General features: G+C 51.9%; 1 protein-coding gene and 1 long non-coding RNA gene across 9 annotated transcripts in view; one reads left to right on the forward strand and one right to left on the reverse strand.

Annotated features, from left to right (window-relative positions):
• ST3GAL3 (ST3 beta-galactoside alpha-2,3-sialyltransferase 3) overlaps positions 1-24532 on the forward strand; it is a 192548-nt gene that overhangs the window by 154874 nt on the left and 13142 nt on the right. For 4 of the 8 annotated variants that reach the window (XM_059136930.1, XM_059136932.1, XM_059136931.1 and 1 more), the window contains 4 exons: positions 10176-10270; positions 13316-13379; positions 14229-14324; positions 14596-14782. In XM_059136930.1, coding sequence (XP_058992913.1) covers positions 10176-10270; positions 13316-13379; positions 14229-14324; positions 14596-14782 — 442 coding nt within the window. Of the gene's footprint in view, positions 1-10175; positions 10271-13315; positions 13380-14228; positions 14325-14595; positions 14783-15872; positions 16122-16158; positions 16235-19279; positions 19447-24532 lie in introns of those variants that run through there. The other 4 variants (XM_059136935.1, XM_059136936.1, XM_059136937.1 and 1 more) reach the window with 4 other exon arrangements.
• On the reverse strand, positions 15375-18170 carry LOC131809661 (uncharacterized). Its single transcript, XR_009345247.1, has 3 exons — positions 17521-18170; positions 16478-16597; positions 15375-15874 (listed from the first exon to the last, which is right to left on the reverse strand). It is a non-coding gene; the product is annotated as an uncharacterized LOC131809661 (long non-coding RNA).

Raw genomic sequence — 24532 nt, forward strand, 5'->3', positions numbered from 1 at the left:
GAGCTGTTTTCATGTTCCCAGTGAGTGACTAGCGTAGGGGCTGGGATAAGCTGGGGCTTATCACATGTTGGCAAGAGGGATGATGGGCACCAAGGACACGTGGGACCATGCCCTTGAACTCTGGCTTAGGTGGCCCCTGCAGCCAGGCTGGCCATCACCCATGCTCTCACAGGGGGAGGAGTGCTTGCCTTTCAGCAGCTTCTCAGCTCACAACTCTCCCCTTCGTCTCCCCATGCTCCCTTCCCCTCAGGAGGAAGTCTGGGCCTCTCCCCTCCCTCCTTCATCCACACCAGGCACAGGCTGTCAGCACAGTCAGTGGGAGCCCTGTCAGCAGGAGCCCGGACACTGCTCCCCTCAAGGGCCCCTGGCTCAGCCTTTCCTCTCCTCCTTCAGCATAGGTCTCCCTGCCTGTCATACGTGTCATGCGTGTGGCTCCAGGCTGTCTGTGGCCGCAGTCCCTAAGCAGGCTGGGGGGCAGTAGCTGGCAGAATTTCAGGCTCGGGAAGGGTTTGCTGTGAAACAGCAGAGACCTCGCTGGAAGCCTGACCCTCTGGAACAGAGAGATCCAAGCGTCCATGAGGATCCCCGAGAAGGCAGCCCCCAGACCTCCACAGCGGAGCAGAAATCTGGCATGGACTGGCCCAGCAGGATCTACACTGTGGGGTCTGCCCCCTGAGCTGTTCTTGTGCTTCTGGACGGCAGGCATTTGCCGAGCACCTGCCGTGTGCTCAGCCATGTGCTCGGCCATGTGCTCCGGGTACCCCACAGTCTGGCGGGGAACCAGGCGATGACACTAGCATGCAGTGAGTGCCAGAGGACAGAGCACACAGAGAACCATGGAGACCAAAAGGGCCTCCATCAGCCCTCTGTGGCTCAGGGAAGACTCTCGCTTTTAGAACGTAGAGATGCTGGAGTCCAGTTGAAGAGGAGCCTGTGAATGAGAAAGGGAAGAGAATTGCAGGCAAAGGGAGTAGCGGGTATAAAGTCAGGGAGGCATTTAAGAGTCTGGCAGGTGGTAGAAACCCTGAATAGTTGGGAATAGCTGGCGCTTTGGGAAAGGGAGAAGAGAGGGCCTGTCTAAGGCAGGTAGACGGGAGTCAGGTCACAGGGACTAAACAGTTTAAAGTGTTTCTCCTAGTTAGCTGCTGCTGGTAGAAACCAGTATCAAACTAATTCAAGCACGGAGAAAATGTCCTGGTTTATGTAACCTAAGTGGAGGAGCTGGACTCTCTGAATATAGGACCCCACCTGAATATAGGACCCAAGCAGTGTCTCTCTCCCAGTGTTTTGGTTCTGTGTCCATCTCGGTTTGCCTGTTCTATGAACTCTTTCCTCCATGTAGCCACAGAGATGGCTCCAGCAGCTTGAGGCCCAGGATCAGCCAATTTTTTCTTAAAGTCCAGTTCGTAGATATTTTGGTTTTGCAGGCCATAAACTATTGCCACAACTGCTTAACTCTGCTGTTAGAGTATGGAAGCAGCTGTAGACATTAGGTAACTGAATGAGCATGGCTGTGGTTTAATAAAACTTTATTTAGAGAAACAGGCAGCTAGTCTATGGGCTGCAGTTTGTACAAGCCCTGTTCGCTGTTGTTGTTGTTTTTTTTAAAGCATTTTGAAGATTTTATCTATTTATATGAGAGCATGTGTGCGCACATACCCCTGCGAGAGAGAGAGAGAAAGAGAGAGAGAGAGAGCACTTACGTGAGTAGGGGGAGGGCGAGAAGGGGAAGCCGATTCCCCACTGAGCAGGAGCCCAATGTGGGACTCGATCCCAGGACCCCAGGATCACAGCCTAAGCCAAAGGCAGCCACTTAACTGACTGAGCCACCCAGGCTCCTCTGTGCACGCCCTCTTTTTGCTTTACATGGTCATGACAACTGACTATCTCAGAAAGAAAGAAAGACTCCTTTATCCCCCAGTGTCCACATATTTGACCTCAGAGAAGAATTCATGCCACTTGGATCAGGTGCCCTTTGTTGAGCTCATTACTGTGGTCGGGTTGTCTTTCAAGGCTCAGCTCATTTTGTTGTCATCTCCTTCACAAAGATTCTCCTGGTCCCCTAAATTGGTCTAAGATCTTTGTGCCCCTCCCTATTACAGAACACACAATGTGCACATGTATTTTACGATCATCTGTTTACCTGTGTCCGCTATTTCCTCCCGAAGGGAAGGACCAGGGCTAATTTTCCTTGAGGTCCCCCGCCAGCCCTTGGCACAAGGAGCTGGCAGCAAGGAGGCAAGTAGCTATTGGACGGGGCTGCTTTCTTCACTCTGCCTCGTCCCACGTGGGATACGGAGGTGGGAGCTTCATGCTGATACTTGGAACAGGGCCTGCTGGCTGCTACCTGCTGTTTGTCTCCTCTCCCTCTGCACCCCTTCTCGCTGGGCGTATGTCGACCTACCCTACAGATTTATCGTCCTTTGTGCCCCTGCTCTGCTGCTTTCTCAGGGGACCCACTCAGGTGGTCAGCAAGGGAAATATGCAAGCACGCGTCAGTTTGACAAGGCATTTGGGAAATGCTCGTCTTGCCTTGAGGGATGTATACCACTTATGGGGAGGCTGCTGCGCAACAAGAACCCCAACAAAACCAGGAAAATTCTAGAAAACCCGTGTCCCTCTGCTTTGTCCAGCTCACCACTTCCCAGAACAAGGTTGAGGATGATGGGTCTTTGGGGTTTTGCTTTCACCCTGCTGGATGACAGTCTCACTTGTGGGGGGCCAAGGCCTGTGGCTGAACTTAACAGACTGATGTATTATGATCCCTGGTCCTCAGGACTCATTACTGGGCTCTGCCTTCCCTTTGTCCCCCAGGTGCTTGAGCTATTCACACTTATTATTGGGTTTCCGTAGTGTAGTGGTTATCACGTTCGCCTGACACACTTATTATTGGGGTGAGTAGCTAGAAGGCTAACCAGGCCCAGGTGGAGAGCTGAAGGGATGTTTCACCCTGCTCCAGCAAACCCACATCTGGAGGCACTTTTTCCATTGGGTTGGTGGGAACCAGAAGGAAGACCGTACCCTGGGTCTGGTGGCCACAGATAACCACTCCCCACCCCTGATAAGACCTTGTCCCCTCTCCTGCTGGTCCCAGGATACAGGCTGAAGTGCTGGGCCCTCAGTAGTGGTTTAGGTTGCTGGGGACACTCTCCTTCTACACAGCACCTCATTCACACCACTGGGCAGGAAATGAGCTGAAAGATATCTTCAGAGGGTCCTGGGTTGCCCTTCCTAGAGTTGGTCAGAGTCTGGACAGGGCAACCTGTGGGCCCTCGGGTCACAGCCTTGCTGTGAGAGGTAGAGGGGTCACACACGCCCTCACCACGTGCCCTCCTGAGGTTTAGGATCTCAGGAGAAAAGAGGGACAGGTTCCAGTGCAACTTCCCTCTCCTCCTTCTCACGCACTCACACACCCTACTGAAACCCGATCCTAGAGCTGCCTCGCTGTGCTGGAGCCTTGGGCTGGCAGGCTGGGGCCCGTCTGCGAGCCCGCCCCACCCTCCCCTACTGCCCCCGAGGCCAGAGCATGCAGGTCAGGCGTCCCACACCCCCGGCCAGTCTGACCAGTCATTCCGCACCTCGCACCTCGAAGGCCACCTCCGCCCCAGGCGGGGCCCCCAGACTGGCATACTGCTCCCCGGACAGAAGCCCCTGGTTCTCTTCCAGGTGTAGCATGAGGCTCTGCCCAGGCCACCTGCAGAATTAACACGAACACATACCCACAGACATCACCCCTCCCATCACCCCACCCCATTTCCTGTTGTTTATGGCCCCCTGGCTCTGCTTCCAAAGCCTCTGCGGGCCCTGAGCCACTTCACGGGGGCTAAGCGAAGTACAGCAGAAAGAAACACTACAGGAAGAGGACGAGCCTACCTGGGGGCATCGGGGAAGGCGGTGCGGAGGAAACAGCCTTTGAACTGAAAGAGTAAGAAGGGATTTTCCCAGCAGAGAGAGTCAGAGGCGGATCGGGGGTTAGAGTGTGAGCCTTTGGTGGGGAGCTACATTTCAGGCAACGACACTGCCCATGTAAGCACGTGCTGGCCGGCATGCTCAGGGAGCTACAAATAGGGCATCGTCGGTGGAATGTAACATGAGTCTCCAAAGAGTGAGTCCCAATGACATTAGACTGAGGGACATTAGACAGCGTATCCGTTGCTATTTCTAGAGGTTTCGCCACAAAGGGATAGAGAGTGAGATGGGTAACTGAAAGGGTACATGACCGGGAAAAATTGTTGAGTGGGTTTGTGTGTTTGTTTTCACATAAGAGAGACCCGAGCTTGATCTATGCTTGGGGGGAAACAAACAGTAAAAGGAACCGTAGCATGCTGGAGAGATCCGCTTGGGTGGGCCTGCGTGGTGTGTGGTGGGGAGGGCTGAGGAAGTGAGAACCAGAATGAGTTCCTCTCTGAACATCCTGGTTTGGACCGTGAAGTGTGAGAAGAGGTAATCTGCTTAGAGAAAGTTGGAAAGGATAGAGCGTTTAGAAGCTTGGAGAAGGTTTGAAATAGCTACTCAGCGAAGTTGAGGGTCCACCTAAAGTTCAAACCCATGAATTTATAGTGGCATCAGTTCATGTGTGTGTGTGTGTGTGTGTGTGTGTACGTGTGTGTGTGTGTGAGAGAGAGAGAGAGAGTATGTGTGTTCTAGCAGCACTTAAGTATAAAGAATACAAAAGTTGTAGGATTAGATTAATCTCTGAGTAGGTTTTGCCCAGTGGGTGGGACAGAAAGGCGGTGAAACTAGGGGTACGGGGTCCTGGGGTCCTGGCAGGAAAGAAGTAAGAAATGGGTAGGAGTCTAGCCAGAAAAGAGATGTAACCTGGGAATGACAAGAACTTTTCTAACTAAGACTCAGAATCCAGAAATAATAAGGTTAAAAGATTGGTAAGTTTGACTACGTTTTTAAAAAAAATCTATTGCCAAAAATGAGGGGGGAAAAGAAAACAAGAAAACACCGTATGCCAAGTAAATACTAAATAAATAAACTAGGAGAAATACTTGTAATTGTTTCTCGGAAGGTTTATATATTTAATATATGCAGAGCTTCAAAAAAAGAGAAGATGGTTAACTAGCGCTATGGTGGTGATCAAAACGCATTATAGAAGCACATCTGACCAACCATGCCCGACGTCTTACACAGCAGCGTAACTTAGATGTCAGCTATACGTTCAAAAAGCTGGGAGAAAAGAAGAAAGAGACCTATAACCTGTAGAAAAATGGGCAGAAGTTAGGAACAAAGGTAACAGAAAAAAGAAGTGCAAGTGACCCTTTTAGGTATATACCAATGTGCAGTTTCACTTACAATAAAAGAAGTACAAATAATAACAACACAGATCCTGTCTCTCTCCCATCAGACTGGCAGAACTGAAATGTTTTACAGCATGTTCTCAAACATCACTGGTGGGTCCTGTGATGGTGCAATCCCCATGGAGGGCCATTTGCAATGGAGGAAAATCACTCATATGCCTTTTTCCTTTGACCCAATCCATCCACTTCAAGGAATCCATTCCAAAGATATATTGCCAAAGAGAAAAGACATATACATAAAGTTGTTCATTGTAACTGCCTTGGTAGAGGCTACTTTACAAAAGACCGCAACATCCCAGGGGGACTGAGTAATACTGTCAAGTGTATAATTCTGTATACTGCTGTGGAGTGATCACTGCAATATATTGTAGGTGGCAAACAAAACAAAACTCAGTAGGCAAAACCGTATATTTAAATATGCTATCTTTCTGTTGAATAAAGAAGGGACTAGCAATACACACTCTGCACACACACATAAGTATTATGTATTTGCCCACATCAAAAAAAATAACAAAGGAAGGATAAAATAAAAATGAATTCATTATAGGAATGATACTAATCTGAATAAAATAAAAATAAAATGAATTTAATAATAAAAAAGAAATACTATACGGGAATAGAAGCAACAGGAGTCAGACACAGAGAGAACTGTTCGACTAGATGACTCTAGATATATCTTGTTTTGTGAGTTTAGTTTTGGCATTGTGTAAAGTTTTATATCATCATAAAACAAAATTAAATTACGATGAAGTATAAGCAACCCTTAAAAAGCAAAAGCAAAATGAAACAAATGAACTACATATCATTGATTAATTAAAGTCAGTAGAATTTTTTCAAGTGGCAGAAGCAAATTCATTTGTCTGTACTTCTCTAGGAGCATATAACCGAAGGCAGAAACAACTATAAAGAAACTTTAAATTGTTTTTAGCAATGATAGTGTTAGTAATGTTATAATGAAACTATTATATTTACTACACGTACCTATATGTGTGTACAGTGTTAAAGCAAACAAGCAATTGTGTTAATACCACTATAAACAGGAATGTCTACTGAATTGAAAAGAGATACAAATATAAAATAAAGGAAGCTTACATAGATGATATTTATATATGTGAATTATATCTCAGTGAAGCTGTAACACAAGAGAAAGAAAGTAGAAATCTTGTCATCCTGATTCGGATTGGGGATGCTAGTATAAATGCATGATGTATTTTTTCTTTAAAAAATTATCTCCTGCTTTGTCTTCCTGGAAATGCATGGGGAAAACGGCTAACCGTAGCAACGTGAGCACCCTAGCCGTCGAGATAGTGGTCTCTGAATACCATTTCCAAGGAAAAGGAACCAGGACTCCTTGGGAGATGACGAACTCCAGGTAGAAGCAGGAAATGTACAAGATGAACCTGGGACATCTTTACGTACTAGACAGCAGAGGGTGGGGGGGTCTAAGATTCCTGGGCTGTGTCAGAAGGATTCAGGAGCCAAGATGAAAAGGCCAAAGGGAGAAGAAGAGAGAGGAGGAAACCTATGGATTTAAAAGAGACTAGAGACCAGCCCAATTGAATGTGTGGACCATGCTTTCATTCTGACCCAAATAACTATTAAAATAAGCAACAAGAGCAAACATTCATGAGATAATAGGAGAAATCTGAAACTATTTATTGCTCTTAAGAAGTTATAGTTAGTGTTTCTATTGATAATGGCTTTGAGAGGAGTTGTTTAGGTGTGGTTATGGTTTTTAAGGTGGCCTTAACCTTTTAGAAATTAATGCTGAAGTATTTTATGGATAAAATGGCATGATTTCTGTGAGTTTCCAAAATAATATAGAAAGAGAGTGGAAGGCATCTAAGAGAAACAAAATTGACCGCGGACGGTTGTTGCTGGGATCTGGGTAATAAGTCCATGAAGGTCCACTGTTTTGTTTTTCAACTTTTTTTTTTTTTAAGATTTTATTTATTTATTTGACAAAGAGAGATCACAGGCAGGCAGAGAGGCAGGCAGAGAGAGAGGATGAAGCAGGCTCCCCGCTGAGCAGAGAGCCTGATGCAGGGCTCAATCCCAAGACCCTGAGATCATAACCTGAGCCGAAGGCAGAGGCTTTAACCCACTGAGCCACCCAGGAGCCCCTTGTTTGTCAACTTTTATGCATATTTGAAATCTCCCATAATAAAGAGTTTTAAAAATATATGCACAGGAAAAAAGAGCACCCTTTGCACAAAGGCACACCCAGCTAGCAGAAAGAAATGTTTGAGGAGGTTGGCTCCGTCTGTCAAGGAATAAAGGAGGGCCACAAAATGCACAGCTAAAACACGAAGACCCCATAAAAGAACAGGGAGGAACAGATAATAAAAATAAGAAATAAATGGGTTCTACACTAGCGGCAAAGATTTTTAAGAAATGCTTATCAGACCCATGTCATGCTTTTTGCCAGGATCTCTCCCATGAATTATTTTTGTTGATTACTTATAGCCTTCATCAGCGCTAGCGCTTTAACAGACTACCATAAGCCGGGTGGCTTCTCGACAACAGAATTGTGTTTCTCACCATTCCGGAGGCTGAAGTCTGAGATCACAGTGCCAGCAAGGGTCGGGTTTTGGTGAGAGCCATGCTCAGGGTCCGATGGCCGGTTTCCCCTTGTATCCACAGATGGGGGAAAGAGAGCTAGTTAGTTTCCTGGCCTCTTCTTAGAAGGGCACCAGTCCCACTCATGAAGGTTCTTCCCTCATGTCCGATTACCTCCCAAAGGCCCCCCACCTCTGAGCACCATCACCCTGGGGATGAAATTTCAACATAAGAATTTGAGGGAACACAGACCTTAAGGCTGTAACAGTAATACTGGAACCGATGCTTTCTTGGGTCATATTTTCACTTGTGTATCTGTGTACGTTTGATTGTTGGAGTCGACTGGGGTCAGGTTACCAACAACTTATTGTTTTTGTTGTTTGATCCAGTCTGTGTATTGGGAGAAAGTTTCGTCCATTTGCAGGGCGATGTTTTCCTTATTATAAATTGAAAAAGGAGTCTACAGAGTTCGGTACAGACATATACTGAAAGGTCAATTGCCTTTGTGTTTTAGGATTATGGGTATTTTTTATTTATTCGTGTTTGTGTGTGCACCCATCAGTATTTTTTTTCCCCAAAACTGACATTTATTACAAGCTACACCAAAACTAAGGTTTTTTAAAAAAGTAAAAATTAACATAATGAACTTTCTAACCAGCAGAATAACATAGGGAAAAGGAGAAAAAGATGTTGAGAACGTTTGGCAAGATCTCAAGAGATTTTATTAGCATATGACATCCAGTACATATCGGGAAGCACATAAAATCCTGTCCAAGCCCGACTGAGAAACTTTGCAAACATTTTATAAGCTCAGTCCTGACACAAGACGAGAGGTTCTTGGTGTGGGCTTATCCAGGGACCTTGTTCCCTTTGCTGTTCCACATAGGCTGTGGCCAGGACCTTCAGTGCCTCTGGGAGAACATCAGATGTATTAATGTACTTCGATTCAATCTACCAGGTATGAGAAACATGCCTGACCCCTGTGCACAGAAGGGAAGCCGCTCTGCAGGGAATGAGCTTTCTGTGCCATCAAGGGTTGATGACTTCTTCCCAGCGAGGAGTAACGAGGGTGTGGAGTGGGCAGGATGGGGAGTTTTCTGCCTCTCTCAAGTTCACTTCGAAATCTCTGGTAACATTAGGCCTCCAGGTGGTCACTGGTATTATTCCTCCTGGGTAGGGTGATCATGATGGCCAGTGAGGATGGAAGTGAGAAAGGTTTGCTTGAGTTGGCGGACATTCAGTGGCTAAGGTCTCCCTCCTGGGCTTGGAGGGCCTCTCTTCTGGTCTTCAGGTTTTCTGGGGCTGATTCAGGTTGAGTTGGAAACACAGGGATGGAGCCAAGGCCTAGGCCTCCACCCTCTCATTCTTGGCCAGCAAGGCCCCAAACAGGCCCCACAGCGAGAATCAACACACAGGGGATGACTGGGAACTGGCTGTCTTCTGAGCCGCCAGGTGCCCCAAGAAAGGTCTCAGAACCGGGTGCTCGGTTCCCTGCATCCCTGAGGAGCCTGGTTTCTCCCTTGGCTCTCCCCTCACTGTGGTCTCCGTCCCTACTGACTTTGTCCTCACCTCCCAAAGCCTGAACCCCTGGCAAGCAAAGCTTTCTTTCTCCTTCTCAGTTGAGCATCGTCTGGCCCTTCCTTCTCTCTCCCTTCCCCTGCCATCTTTCCTTCAGGCCAAAATTACTCCCTCCCCTTGTGCCCACGCCCCTCCCCCACCTCCTGAGGCGCTTTGGGTTCCCTCCACCTGTAAGAGGCCTCCCTCAGCCCTGCCTCCCAGCCACAGGATGCTGCAGTTTTTCTCTTCTCTCCCAAACGTCAGGCCTCCTGTGGCTTTTCTCCCCCTCACTGCAGATTCCCCTTCCTCCTCACCCTGGGTGGTCCACCTCCCAGAATCCTCTGCAAATGTCAGGCTCTATGCACTCTCTGCTTTTGGGTCTCTTTCCGCTCACCTGGTCATCGAGTCACCTCCATGTTTCCAGACTGCAGGGACCGTGTGGAAGCATGCCTGGGACGCTTGCCAGAGAGCTTGCCGTGCGGCATCTCCCTCCAGGCCGAGTAGTCCTGCCTCTCCACACCTGCAGCCGGCCGCATAGGGCCTGGTCAGACATGCCCCTTCAAACTCAGACTCCACTGGACAAGCTGTGTCAGATGCCGCACAGCAGCTCCCCACTGACTGGGGGCAGGGAGGGCATGCTGGAGCGAGAAGGTGCTTCGGGCAGATCCACTGCCCAGACAGATGTGCCAAAGAGCCAGCCAGCACTCCCGCTTTTGGCTTTGGGGGATCCTCAGCAGCCCTATTGTATTCCAGGTTCTCCAAGCCAGCACCCATGTTCCTGGACGACTCTTTCCGCAAGTGGGCTAGGATTCGGGAATTTGTGCCACCTTTTGGGATCAAAGGTCAAGGTAGGTTGGGAGCCCTGGCCCACTCTATATTAACGTGAGATCCCTGAGCCTGCCTCCCTGCACTCGGGACAGGGCTGTACCCTCAGAAGTCCCCATGCTAGGGATCCACCTCTCCTTCCCACTTCCCCCTTCCTTTCTGTCTTCCAACTTCAGTGGACAATAGTTCACTGAGAGCTCACCACTTGGCCAGTGCCAGGCAGACAGCAGTGGAGTAGACAATATAGTCCTGCTCTTAAAAAAAGCTCCCGTCTAGTGGAGACAAAGATACTTAGAGGTTAGGGTGGTAAGGGCTCTGACAAGAAAGCACGGTGAGATCACAGGACAGGATGCCAGGGAAATCCATGCCAGAGGATCAGATAATGAGGGGGAGATCCTGAGAAGACGGAGGGCATCCCCCACAAAGACCCCAGCCACCTCCATCATCCCCTCCTTATTATCCTGGTCTCCCCTCCAGTCCTTTTGTGCCCTGTCCAAGGCTCATCTGTCCCCTGTGCCCTCAGAACTGTCCCCTTCCATTGCCTGAGGGACCTTACCCATGCAGCTCCCTCCTGACTTAAGACTTTTCCGCCCCTGACAGTTGAACAGTTCTGTTGCCCTGTCAAGTGCCTGCACTGTTCCATGGCATGGCAGATCTTGGGCTTAGGGTAAGACATTGAAGGATCAGATCTCAGTGCTACTTTTTTTACCAGCTATGACCTTCAACAGGTTGCTTAACTTGTCTGTGCTTTAGTTTCTTCATCAGTTAGATGGAGAAAATAATTATATTAGGTTGTGGTCAGAATTCAATAAAATCACTATTGAAGGCGTGAGTGATATCATTTGGCCAGGGGACTAAAAAATAACAGAATCCTCCCCTCAGTCAGTCCATCCCTCCCTGAAAAGAAAACAGGGACCGGCAAAAGAACTCTCTAGAATGGGAGTTTTGGCCTTAGATCCCCAGGGACAAATCTAATGGGTAGGACTGAACTGTGTGAAGAACTCCTTTTTACTTGGTATGGGTAGCTAAGCAGCCTACTCTTCTCCTAAATTCTTGCTCAAGCTCCAATCCTGCTAAGCTAGAAAGGCCTGGAAAGGCTGATACGCAGCCTGTTGGCCAGCAAGAAGAGAGCCCCTGCTCATTTATACCCTTTCCGCTAAAGTCCCCTCCTAGGAGACAGAAACCCAAGCCATAGCCTTGACTTTGGCCAATGAGTAGCAATATACTTTTCCTTCGAGGTGAAATGGGAAGTGGGAAAAAGAGGGGTTCTGTGGCCTTCCCTGAAGTCCTCCAGAAGGTAGACCTGAAGGCACTGAGTCTAGAACTCTCCTTAAAGGTCTGTTTCTTACTCATTCTCCTTCAGCTCTGGGGAAGACTCACTGTGTCTGCTGCCTCCTCTTTCTCACCATTTAGTCCTGAGCACTCACTTCCCCTTCTCCCTCCCATTGCTCAGTGCCCCCGTGAAATCCAGAGGGCCCGTTTCAGTCCCTAAGTTGACCTCTTAGTGTCATCCACCCTGTCTCTTAAAAAAATGATGGGGTGGTTATTTTTAAGTTGGGACACATTCTTTCTTCACATGGAATACTTCAGGCATATAAAAAAGAATGAAGACTAGTACAGTGAGCACCCATGCACGGTGCACCCAGCTTAAGGTGAGATACATTTAAACATGAGATACAATTAAAGCTCTGTGTAGCCCTTCCCGTTCCATTCCCCTCCTTCTCCCGAGACCATTAGTCTGGTTTTGGTGTTACTGTTGCAATGCCTGTGTATCTATTTCTGCAACATATTTATATATACATTGAAAATATGGTATTGTTTTTGCATGTTTTTACATTTTACAGATAGTGTGTGTGTGTGTGTGTGTGTGTGTTTCAAAATAATTTTTTTGCTTCTGCTTTTCAGGTTTATTTGTATGAGTACACATAGCCCAAGGTCACTTATTTATTTGTTTTTACCTCTGTGTAATATTCCGTGTACCTCATTTAATCTGTCTTCCTTTGGCGAACATTTAGTTGGCCTCCAACATTTGGCTACTACAAACAGGTCTGCAGTGAACCTTGTACGAGCCTAAAAGAAATGTGAGGGTTCAGATGCTGTCTTCCTAGGAAGAGAGTTGAGCGATCTTAGTCTGTGAAAATCTACATCTTTGCTTCTTGTTCTTATGATGCTCTCCGCTATGGCTGCACTGATTTCCTTACTGTATCTCCAGATCTCCATGTACATTATCTTTTCATCTTCCGCACGACTCTGCAGCATTGGAATTGCCATCTTCATTTGAAAGATGGGGAACTAAAGCGTGAAGAAAGGAAATGACTTATCGGCACACAGCCAGGATTTGGCTCCAAAGCCAATATCATTATGTTATATTATAATGTTCTCATTATGGCAGAGTTTGAAAGGAGAGCAGTTCCCATCACCAAAGCCAGAGAGAGGCCAAGAAGAATGAGGTCTGAGGGGTGCTCACGGGATCTGAGGACACAGGTCCTGGGCCCTTGCTGAGGGCCTCCTGAGTGGAGTGCCGGTGGACAGATGCCAGGCCTCGGGTTGGAGGTGGAAGGAGGCAGACACAGGTTGGCATGACCAAGACTGGAGATCGGCAGTGTTGGCGGGGGAAGCAAGGGGAAGACAGGATCAGAGAGTGAGGCAAGGGGGTCTGAGTTGGGAGCTGGGAGAGCCCACTCGAGCTCTTTGTTGGTGGCCTCCAGGCCCAGTGTGGTCTCTGTCTCGGGACAGGTCCCGGGCCTGGGGATCCAGATCTTGGGGCTTGACTGCAGAGCCTCTGAAAGCCAGAGGAGACCTCCCAGGAGGGGCTGGGGAGCCCTGGGAGAGACTGGCTCCAGGCAGAGCTGAGTGTGCCTACCTGTTCCCCTGCCTCTGTCCCCTCCCTCGGGGAGAAAGCTAAGCCAGTGGCCTGCCCCTGCCCTGTGCCCAGAGCTCCCTCTCCCACCCTCACATCTGCCTCCACCCAGTGCAGGGGCGTGTGCCTCCCACGGGAGCGTCGTCCGCTGACGCTGCACGGATATGCCAGGGACCCTCTGACGGTAACCCCCCTCCTCTGTCCACAGACAATCTGATCAAAGCCATCTTGTCTGTCACCAAAGAGTACCGCCTGACCCCTGCCTTGGACAGGTGAGCCACCTGCTACCCAGCCCCCTGCCCCTCGGCTGCCTGGCATGCGCAGAGACATCGAGGCCCCTCTAGCCCTGGCTGAATGTGAGCAGATGCTCCATCGTGTCCACAGACATACACAGAGCGCACACGCGGGGGTAGTGAGCACATAAGATAAGGGGGGCCATCCAACTGGCCTGCACCCCTCGGGCTGTGAGCACTTGGCGGTCTGTTTCAGTCCTCAGCTGGCAGAGGTCTGAGGGTAAGGATGGAAGACACCGGGCTGAGATCAGCCGAGCACTGGGACTGAGGGATGGGGTGGTTGAGGCAGGTGAGGGGCCCAGGGATTAAATGCAGGAGGCAGTGACCACTCTGAAGTCAACGGAGCCTGAAGTGAGGAGGCCCCAGGTAGGAGGAGCAAGATGCTTAGGGCTTTCTGGTGGCCAATGGAGCATGGGGGCTTCTGAGCTGAATATAAGCCCAGCATTAGGTCCTGGAGCCTCCAGGCCTGTCCTCTCTGCTTGCTTCTCTGGCACAGCCTTCAAACTCAGCCCGCTTTGCCATTCTCTTGAACTCCACTAACCCTCGGGAAACCTTTAGCCCAGAATGCCATCCTACCAGAGGCTCCTTCCTCACCACACTGAGCTAGTGCCCTTGCCCCTCGCACAGCCACGCTCTCCTAGAGAGTATCTGGGACTAGGGATGTCAGGCTCCCAAGTGGCCCAGCTGCTCCACAGTATGGCTTTGGCCTTAGAATGCTGCCGGAAGCCCATCGCCCACCTGGCCAAAGGCGTGAGGTCAGGGGCCAGCGGGGTGGGAGAAGGAGCCCTGGAGGACAGCTCTCCAGAGGTCTCTGCCTCTGTCCCTCAGCCTCAGCTGCCGCCGCTGCATCATCGTGGGCAACGGGGGTGTCCTTGCCAACAAGTCTCTGGGGTCCCGAATCGATGACTATGACATTGTGGTCAGGTGAGCTTCCCAAAGCAGTGCCTCAGGCACCTGCGTGTCCTGGCCCAAACCCTAATCCCCAAGTCCACTGAGAACCGTCCATCCGTCTGGCCAGTTGGGCTAGAGGTCAGCAGAAGCCTAGAGAAGAACCCTGGTGTGGAGGGCTCTGGAAAGCTTAGGTGGCTGCAGATGACCTGGGGAACTCTGGGGTCCTAGTGCCTCCCCGAACACAAGCCCACAGGCTACACACAGTGAGCCCAAGGCAGGCTCTGACTGGGCCTGCTCTCTGTAGACTGAACTCAGCACCAGTGAAAGGCTTTGAAAAGGACGTGGGCAGCAAAACCACTCTGCGCATCACCTACCCCGAGGGCGCCATGCAGCGGCCCGAGCAGTACGAACGCGACTCTTTATTTGTCCTCGCTGGCTTCAAGTGGCAGGACTTCAAGTGGTTGAAGTACATCGTCTACAAGGAGAGAGTGGTGAGCTCCCCGTGCACCAGCTCCTTCCCCTCTCGCCCTGGCCTTGCCTGGCTTCCAGGTCAGCCCCTTCCCCCTCTCCCCCACCAAACCCAGCAAAGAACAAGTAGGAACCTTGCAAAAGAAGCGTTAATGACCCAAAGGTGAAAGACACCCAAACTCAACCAAGGGACAGAGAGGCCAGGGGATGCCGAGGGGCACTGGTCTAGGCTCCTGGAGCTGCTCTGCCTGATACCTGCCACCCGCCCAGATGCCCAGACTGCGTGTTCTTTTTCAGCCTTCTCGAGCCAGACCCTGAGACCCTCCCCAGCAGCCCCTGCAGGCCTTTCCCTGGCCTTAGGTCCCCCTGGAAGGAAAGCTTTTCTTTGGCTAGCCTCAGCATCACTCCTAACCTTCACACTCCCCTGCCCTGACCTTGTAGTGGCCTCTCCAAGCCCCTTACCCTCTTCAAGGCCTCTCTGACTCCCATGTGGATCCAACGTCCTTCCCAGCTAGGGCAGGAAAGCTGTATCTGGACCCTGGGGACATTCTGCAGGGATCGTAGACCCCTCAGTGAGCCTGCAGAGGCCGGTTTCCAAGCCCATAAGTCCTGGCCTCCCCCCACTTTGTACTTTTACTCCTGACCTACAGCTGGCTCCCCAGCTGCCACTGAGTCTGGTTGCAGTCAGGCAATGATCAGATTCTGTCCTCCTTGTTCTAGGCGAGCAAGGGCCCGGGCCCATCCATTGCTCTAGGGAGATTGTGTGGCCGAGTAGGGTGACTGCTCCTTGGTGGACCACCCACCGAGTCCCCCTCCTGAGTTCTCTTTTTCTCAGCTCTGGGCCCACGGGGATACCTGCCAACGTGTCCAAGCCCATTCCCCCTCTCCCCTCAACCAGCTGTCAACCAGCCACCCCAGGGAACGGGTATTACAGAGTTCAGGCCATTTGTCTTCCAATACCCGAGCCTCTTACCAGAGGAGAATGATGACAGATGGCCTCCGCCTACAGTAAGAAGCTCGTTGTTCTTCCTGGAGGTTTAGAGGCGAGTTCGGGGATGGGAACAGCGTAACCTGCCTATGGAGGTCTCAGTGCAATTTGGTTTAACTCCACAGCCCTTTCCCAAGCAATGCCAAGTGCAGGCAGTGTCAAGTAGGTAGCAAGCGAGAGAGAAGACAGAAGTCAGGTCCAGAAATTCAGGTAGGTGGGACAGTGGGGAAGGGGAAACCCCCTCCCCACCAGAGCCAAGCCGAACGAGGCAGCCAGGCTCCACCGAGCCCAACTTGGCTTCCCAAAGGGGAGGAAGGGGTTTGGCTTCAGCCCACTCCAGCTGCTGGAAGGCCCCCCGCCCATGCAAACCAGGAGAGAATGGGGGCTGAGGGAGCGCCCCTCTGTTTTTAGAACCGTGGCTTGAAATCTAGTGTCCTCAGGGCCTGCTCTTCTCTCTGCCTTGAAGGCAACAGAAGGGGGATCGCAGGTAAGCGCTTCTCATGGGAAATGGGAGGGAATCCCGGTTGCCTTGGTGAAGTCCAGAGAACCTGAGGGCTGTTTTCTCGCCCTGGCCTCTTGCCCACCTGCCCGCTCCCTCCCGGCACACCCTCTCCTCTGCGCATAGACACCTGTCAGAAGCGCTCCTAAAGGGCAGGACCCTTGTCTCATTGGCTTTTTTAAAACCCCTCAATGCCAAGTCGTCATATATGAGTGGAGTTGGCTCAAATACCAGATCGTGCTTCCTGTTGAGCAGACCGGGACCAAACAGGCAGGCCGGCAGGGTGGCTGTTCTCACATGTTCCTTCCGAGAACACCAAGGTCAGTTCGTTCAAGGCCCTTATACCTCATCCTAGGAAGTAAGGAAAGAAGGCAGAAAAGGAAAATCAGCTTTTGTCAGGAGACTCGCTGTGCTCCAGCCGCTCAGGGAGTAGACAGGAGGGCTTCACTATTCCCAGGAAGACCCTGAGGTGCTCCCCACTGGCTACAGGCTGACCGAAGGCACTGGAACAGTTGGGATGAGGAATTAGGAGCTGTGCTCAGGCACATGCTCACCCATGTGGAAGTCCATGTCCTGGCCTACCCATGCCCAGGGATGTAGGACCACCAGCCTTGTATTAGTGGGAACTCATTCCCAGGGTTGATAGGGGTGAGAGAGGGGACCAGGAGGAGTCCTTTGCAATTCCACAAGCCTTCCCGGGCTCCCAAGTCAAGGATAACTTGGGCCTTCAGAGTGAGCTGCCAGAGGAGAGCCAGCAGTGCCCATGGCCTCCCCAACCCTAGCCCTTCTTGGTGACATGGGAATCCCGTCCTCTAGAACCCTTCCCTACCCCAAGCCCAGGGCTGATGCCTTCACACCCCCTGCTCTCCTTCACTCCTCTGGCATCTGAAACCCAGGCAAATGTGGGGGAGGCTGCTTCTTCAGGCCCTCCCTCTATGATGTCAAGCATAGGCTTGTCCTGCTACAGCGAGGTTTCCAACCTTGCAGCGTTGGGCTGCTGGGGAGCTCTCTGCACCTGCCTGGAGCCCCACCTGTAGAATTCTGGCAGGAAGGAGGCAGCTCTGTGTTTGGGAGCCAAGGCCTGGCTGGATAGGGCTGGAGCAGGTATTAGGCCTGGTTCTTGGCTGCTGCCTTCCACTTGTATGTGAACAGCTGCTCACTGGGCATCACTTTCTGGTACCCAGGAGCCCTAACGGGATCTGGAAAGAGGAAAGATGGGAAAGGAAGATGGGGCAGCCCAAAAGACAGGCTGTGCTAAGGCCAGCAAGCCATACTTTCTTCATCCTTATGGGGGCTCTTCTTGTCACCATTCGTGGCCACTTGGTTCCCTGCTTCACTGGACAGCTGCACAGATGACTCCAAAGTTACCCAGAGGTTCGTCGTCTCCTGGGCCTCAGGAGTCCTGAGCTCGGTGGCAAGCTTGGAGGAGTTCTCAGCCGGCCATGTATGAGCACCAGGGGACTGCTGAGTAGGGACTGAGGTCAAAGGGAGGGAGGAGGAACCGGGGTGTGGGGGTAGAGGTGTGTAGAAGTCTGTGGTGGGACAGGGCAGCCTCCGGCTCTCATGAAACCCTCGGAGACACATCTCACTCCATCTTTCCACGCGCTCACTCAGCTTGCCAGGTGTCACTAAGGTGTTGCGCATTTCTGACCTGAAGTCTCTGACAGTCTGGGGGCGGGGGGGGGGGGTGGTCGACAGTCCTGAAACCAGACTTATGATGCAGCCACCTCTCATGGTAGGTCCTATAGCTGAGCGTTCTCTTCCTGATGTTTGCTGAAGGCTGGAGACGCTCCCTCCATTGTCCCTGGGGCCTGGAGAGACAGGACACGCAGAGCTTCCCACACAGCCACTCAGGCCCCATTCCTCCTGCCTCCACCAGCCTCCCCTCCCCGTACCCCAGGATGCCTGGTAACCCAGAAGGGAGCTGCCCTCTTGGTCCCCTTGGCTGCCTCCTCTTCCTCCTCCTCCCACCTCGCCCTCAACTGGGAGGCTGGCCTCATTGCTGTCGGGCCTCTGACTGGTTATTAGTTCCTCGAGGCCCTGAGACCTGGCCTGGGCTGGGATGGGCGTGGTTCCAGCCCAGCAGGAGGACAGGAGAAGACCGGCTGGGGTTGGCCCCTGGACAGCCTCACACAGGCCTGACCTCCCAGTGGTAGCTCAGGCCTTGGGGAAGGAGGGAGCGGCCTGAGGCCAGCCGGAGCCCCTGCATTCGTGACACAAGCCAACCGGGCCCCAGAATTTAGGAAGACAACACAGTTTAAGAAGGGACCACAGACCAGGCCTTGGAGTCATACAGACTTGGTTTAAATTTAGACTCTGTCACTTGTTGTCTGGGTTAGCTTAGGCACATTACCCAGCCCCTTCGATTTAGTCTCGTCCCCTAAACGGGAGTAGTACGACCCGTTGTTCAGGATTGTTTCAGAAGATAAACCACGAGAAATAAAGAAGCACCTGGCATGGTGCTTGACTCTTAGTACGTGCTGCCTGTGACAATGATTAATGCTATTTGTTAGTATTAGTATTAGTATTAGTGCTGTTAGAACAGTCCAGTGGCACTAGGGGATGAAGGATTGTCTGTAGGGTCTGACCTAGGAGGTGACCTCAAGCAGGGGTCAGAGGCCAGGCCTAGAGGAGGGGGCTCCTCCTGGGAGAGACAGAAGGGCTGGGCTAATAGTCCAGGAAGTCACCAGGGTGAACAGGAACACCAAGTCCCTGTATATGAGGCCTTACTGGACCAGGCCCAAGGTGGGGCCTGAGTGTCCATCTGTACTTAAACCTCTTGCTCTGTTCCAGGCCGGGGAGGGACGCAGAGCCTTAGGAGCTCAGGATGCACATCGCCTCACCACAGGGGAGATTCGGTGCAGGGTGCCTGGAAAGGGCGCTGAGGCCGGCACACACTGTGGCCTCTTCCTGTGTGACGAGGCTTCTTCTGAGTCAGCATCTGGATGTCTCCCCCCACCCCCCACCCCACCCCCACCAACTGCTCCCCAGGCCTCAGAGACAAGCTCTCCTGGGACACCGTTTCCTTTGCAGCACCTCTGGTGGACACAGCTCATTCCTCTTCTCTGCTGGGAGGGCCAGGAGGCCTCCATGCTCATCCCCACGGCCGCATCCTAACTGTTGCTCCTCCTCAGATAAAAAGTGCTCAGGAAGGGACGCCTGGGTGGCTCAGTTGGTTGGACAACTGCCTTCGGCTCAGGTCATGATCCTGGAGTCCCGGGATCAAGTCCCGCATCAGGCTCCCAGCTCCACGGGGAGTCTGCCCCTCTCTCTGACCTTCTCCTCGCTCATGCACTCTCTCACTGTCTCTCTCTCAAATAAATAAATAAAATCTTAAAAAAAAAAAAAAAAAGTGCTCAGGGATTGGGGTTCATGCCGCCCCTGCCCCCTGCTCCTCTCACTGCTGTCATCTATGACCTTGTGGTCACTGGGCCTCATAATCAGTATTCTCTGCTGTCTCCTCTTCCCCCTCCTCCTGCCTGTCTCCCTCCTCCTCGTCCCCCTCCTCCTCTTCCTCTGGTTCCTCCTTCTCTTTCCAGCATCCTCATCGTAGCTGGGATGTATGAACCTCTTCATTTTGCCAGCCTTCTTGGAATTCCTTCATTCTTGGAATTCTCACAATGACCCTATTAGATCAGTTCTGTCACTATCCCCATTTGGGGGATTGGCAAACTAAGGCACAGGGAGAATGAGTTGCCTGCTCAAGCTCACGAAACTGGCTAAGTGGCAGAGCTGAACTCACACCCAGCTGTGGCTGCTTCTGGGGTCTTCCTAGGAAAGAAGCCTGACCACATCCCCCTCCTGCTTAGAATCCTCCATCTGTCAGCTCCCCTCCTGGCATGGCCCACAAGAATGGTAAGAGCTGCGGTTTACTGAGCCCCTCCTGCCAGGCCCTGGGCTGCGCAGTTTCCATGAAGTGCCTCAGCCGGCCACGTCAACAGCCCTGCACAGCCAGACGACACGAGTAGTAGTAAGTGGTAGGGTAGTGCTTGGAACCAGACGGGTCTTGCATCACCCATCGTACCGAATTACCTCTCACTGATTCCTTGGTTCATTCATTCAGTCAGTCCAAATCAGTCAGCAAAGTCACACAGAGACCCAGGTTTCAGATGCTGTCTCCCCCCACACACACACAACTCCCTTGTGCCCTCCCCCACTACCTCTGCCTCCAGCCAGTGCAGTGCCAGGGAACCCCCCACGAAGAGGGACGCTCCAGCTGAGACGGTGGTGATGCTGCTTGCCACCCCCGTGTCCTGTCCCTGGCCATTGTTCTTCTCCCAACCTACCCACCATGGTCTGCAGTTCTGCATGACATCCCCGTCCCTGTTCTGAGCAGAAGTCTGCCCATCCCGCGGGAGAACAAAGGTCGTCAGCCATCAGGAACTCTGGACTTCCCAGCCTCCGGTCTCCCAGCTTGGGGGGATCCCCATCCACCCCGGCTTCCTTCCCTCCTCACTGTCCTCTTTGTGCCTCTCCCAGTCAAGGTCACTTTTCTCCCAGGCGCTGGACGCCATCTTGTCCCACCTCCTCAGGGACTGACTTTCTTCTTTTCTCACTTCTTCCTGGATCCTCCTCTCACAGATGTGATTTCATTCGGGTCTCTCTCACCTGACAAATGAAGGCCCTCTTTCCTGTATGTTCCTCCGCCCTGCTTCCCTCCTGTTCAGGTTTCTGGAAAGAGTCCTCACTTGTCTGTGACACATCTCTCTGCCTTCCCCTTCTCTTTCTCAACCCTCTCCAGGCCAACTTCCAGATCTCTCTCTTTCTGCTGGCAGTGGCCTGATTCCAAATCCAGCGGGCTCAGCTTCTTCCTCCCTTAAGAGGAACAGCTTGTCGGCAGACCCCCAGCAAGCACTTACTGTGAACAGGGCTCAGTGCTGAGTTGTGGGGATGATCCCCGGCCTTACTAGCTCCTGGCCAGACGCCGGGGTGGGGTGGGGTGTGGGGAGGGGGTGATTTGGCAGGCTTGATTCCCCACCTCTTTTGCCCTCTGGACTCATCCAGTCTCCAAATCTGGGACTCCTGCCTTTGAGAATGCCTCGGTTACACCATCTCAGCAGCTTCCCCTTTCCCTGAGTCCTGTTAGGTCCCCCTCCAGTCCGTTGTCCACATCTGTATCCAAAAGACTCCTCCTCAGGTGTCCATCTGGGCGGTTCGTTCTGCTGAACCATTCCCATTGCCTACATGTTGTGGCTCTCAAAGGGCCGTCCCATGCCCTCAGCACCGGTATCACCTGGAAATGTGTCCGAAATGCATTTGGCCCCCCCCACCCCGCTTCAGCCTTGTGAATGAGAAGCTCTGGGCGCGGGCCCAGCAGTCTGCTGTCATGAGCAGTCCAGGAGGTTTGGGTATGGGCTCAGCCGTGATACAGCCAGATTCCACGGCCCAGTCCCCTTGACCTGGCCCCTGCCACGCCCGCCCTTGTCCTTGCGCCTCTTTCGTGCATCCAGCACAGCGCGTGCACTCTGGCAGTGCGGGCACCTATACCCTGTTTCCCGCCTCCGTGCCTCAGCTGCTCCCCTTCGAGAGGCCGTCGTCAGAGCCCACAGCAAAATGCTCCTTGCTCTGTTCCACTTAAGGTTTTGCGTTTCTGTCCGCTCTTACAAGCCCCCAGAGGACGGGAACGGTCGTGTTTCTCTCTCCCAAGTCCGTCACCTCCAGCCGAGTCTTAAACATATTTGGCCACATGTAAGTGAATCAGTATGTGTGGAAACTGAGGCCCAGAGTAAGGCAGGAACTTCTGGCAGAGTCAGGATTCCGACCCAAGTCTTCCAACCCTCAGGGCTCCTTCCTCTCCTTCGGGCCGTCTCCTCCTTTCATGGCCCTGGGAGGTCGTTCTTTTAGCTCCAGACCCTTGCTCTCCTCGTGCCTCTCCTAAGCACGCCTTTCCCTTAAGTATGTTTGATCTTCCCTTCGCGGGTCAAGTTCACTCTGCTTCATGAAGAAATGAGAGCTTCCCCATCCTTGATGCTCTGTGTCTTTTCTCTTGTCTGTCAGCCTCGCGGAGCTGGCCCCACGCCGACTCCTATTTCTGTTCATCGCTTTTTCCAAATATAGCTTTCAAAAAGGTTTTCTGACCTTCTCCTCAGAGCGCACATCAAGGTAAATTCCAAATGGACTAAAAAGTAAAAATATAAAAACGTGACCAAAGGGAACTTTGAAGTAAGTAGAATAGAAATCAGATCCCTGGAGGGGAAAGAACTTTCAAGGGATAGACGTGCTAGGAGAAATCAGATTTAATAATATATGAAAATTTATGCCGAATTAACAATGAAAAGACTAGAGATACCATAAAACTCAGAAAAAGTTTATTTGGGAGGTGTGACGGACCAATGGTTACTGTTATGAAAGCTGACAAGAAAACCTTCAGGACCCCGGCAGATAAAAGGGCAGGAGACTGAACAAATCAGACGGGGGGAAATATAACTAGGAACAATAAAAAGATGCTGAACTTTCTAGCAGTCAGAGAAATCCATGCAAAGGCAACAGGATGCCTTTATCACCTACCACATCTTGAAAGAACGTGTTCAAATTCTGATACATGACGCTGGCAAGAGTGTGGTGACAGGTGCTTCGGAGCTACTAGTCAGAGTGAGTCAGAGTGTAAATGGGGACAAGGTTTTTGGAAAGGAAATGACATTTGGCACCAACAGCCTTTATCCAAAGGAAGGACAAATGCGCACACAAAGATTTTTATTATAGTGTTATTTATAACAGACAAACCCAAGTGTAACCTGAGGGGTTCATTACATAAATTGTAGTTTAACAACAGGGAGGAGTGTCCACGACCCTGTGGGGAGGGGAGGGGGCTGACCCTGCAGCTGGGGTGGACATGGGCACTCGGGCAGGTGTTGCCATGTTGTCTCGGCCACCCCCGCCCCTGCTGCTTCCACGCGGGCAGGGTCAGTGAAGCGGCGCTGGATTCCATGTTGGGAACGAACAAATCCTCTGCCTCGGCCGGCAGGTGACCACCACCTTCTGAGAAGTGAGACTCAGCCAGGCAGGGGCCCAGGAATGAGTGCGTCAGGGAGGGCAGCGGGCCCTGGGCACAGGGCAAGGGCCACCTGGTCAAGAAGGTCCCGCCACCCCATGCCTTGGCCTCTGGGACACTTGAAGCCCAGAACCCTAACCAGCTAGCTCCCTGGCCCAGCCTCTGTAGGTACTGGATGAAGTTCAGGGCACACAGAAGAGCATGGGCGACAAGTGGATATTCGGTGACTCGGTGTAACTGGCATGTGGCATGAGTGCAGTTGTGCCCCAGGACCTGGCCAGGGGGCGCATGGCTCTCCTCTGGCCACACCATTTGTGGACTGAAGAAGGAGCTGCCTCCCACAGGCCCATCCTCACTCGGTAGACCATTACCTGCAGCTAGAGACTCAGAGTTTCTTGGGCTCACAGGGCCAAGTCCACTTCTGTCCTCCCAAAGACAGGATATGCCTCCGTGTGTGCAGACCTGGAAGCCCAGCGGGGACTGTGTGCAGAGGCTGGGGAGCAGGCGCACATGTACACAGCACTTCTCGTTGTGTGAGGTGGGGGGAGGGCGGGCCTGGGGAGAGGAGGGAGGCAGGGCCAGGCGGGCTCTCCTGACACCACCATGGCCCAGCCCAGATCTGCAGGAGCCAGGATTCCAAACGCAAATCCGGATTTCCAGATGGGTTTTCAAGGGAGAGTAGAATATATTTTATTTAACAGCTTGATGGCTTAATCTGTAACTTTCAAACATTTAGAATCTAAAATGTAGACCTGTGGCACGTGGAATCCATTTGTAATTTTGTCCCTCGCCCCACACGCACTGGGGGGCGGCCTGCATGGATGTGGGGGCAAGGACCGCCGATGAGGCTGGGTAGGCAGGGGGTAGAAGGTGAAGGGTCACGTTGGGGAGCTTGGACTTCATCTTGTGGTATAAACAGTAGCAGAAGCCAGCGAGCTGACTTGTTGCCAAACGTATTACACACAGGACTGATTTGTCGTAGCACAAACCACGGTAAAGGAGGACCTATTCTTCTTTCCCTTATTTTGTAGATGAGGATGAGACGACTTAGGGCAAATAACGTGGCTGGGACACAGGGTTGGTAGTTAGGGTGTCAGGGTTCAAAGACAGACCTACGGAATCATGGGGGCAACCCCCGGCCACCAGCCGGGCTGGGCTGACAGACAGCGTGAAGGTGGGAAACATAAGGTTGTGTGATGGGTCTGCCCAGAAGCCACAGATTTGGTAGTTGTTTGGTTCCTGGGGGTGAGGGAGAGGGAAAGGTCAGGGGGGGTGGAGGACTTACGTCTGGGTTG

Source organism: Mustela lutreola, chromosome 10, assembly GCF_030435805.1.
Source record: "Mustela lutreola isolate mMusLut2 chromosome 10, mMusLut2.pri, whole genome shotgun sequence".
NCBI classification, from domain to species: domain Eukaryota; kingdom Metazoa; phylum Chordata; class Mammalia; order Carnivora; family Mustelidae; genus Mustela; species Mustela lutreola.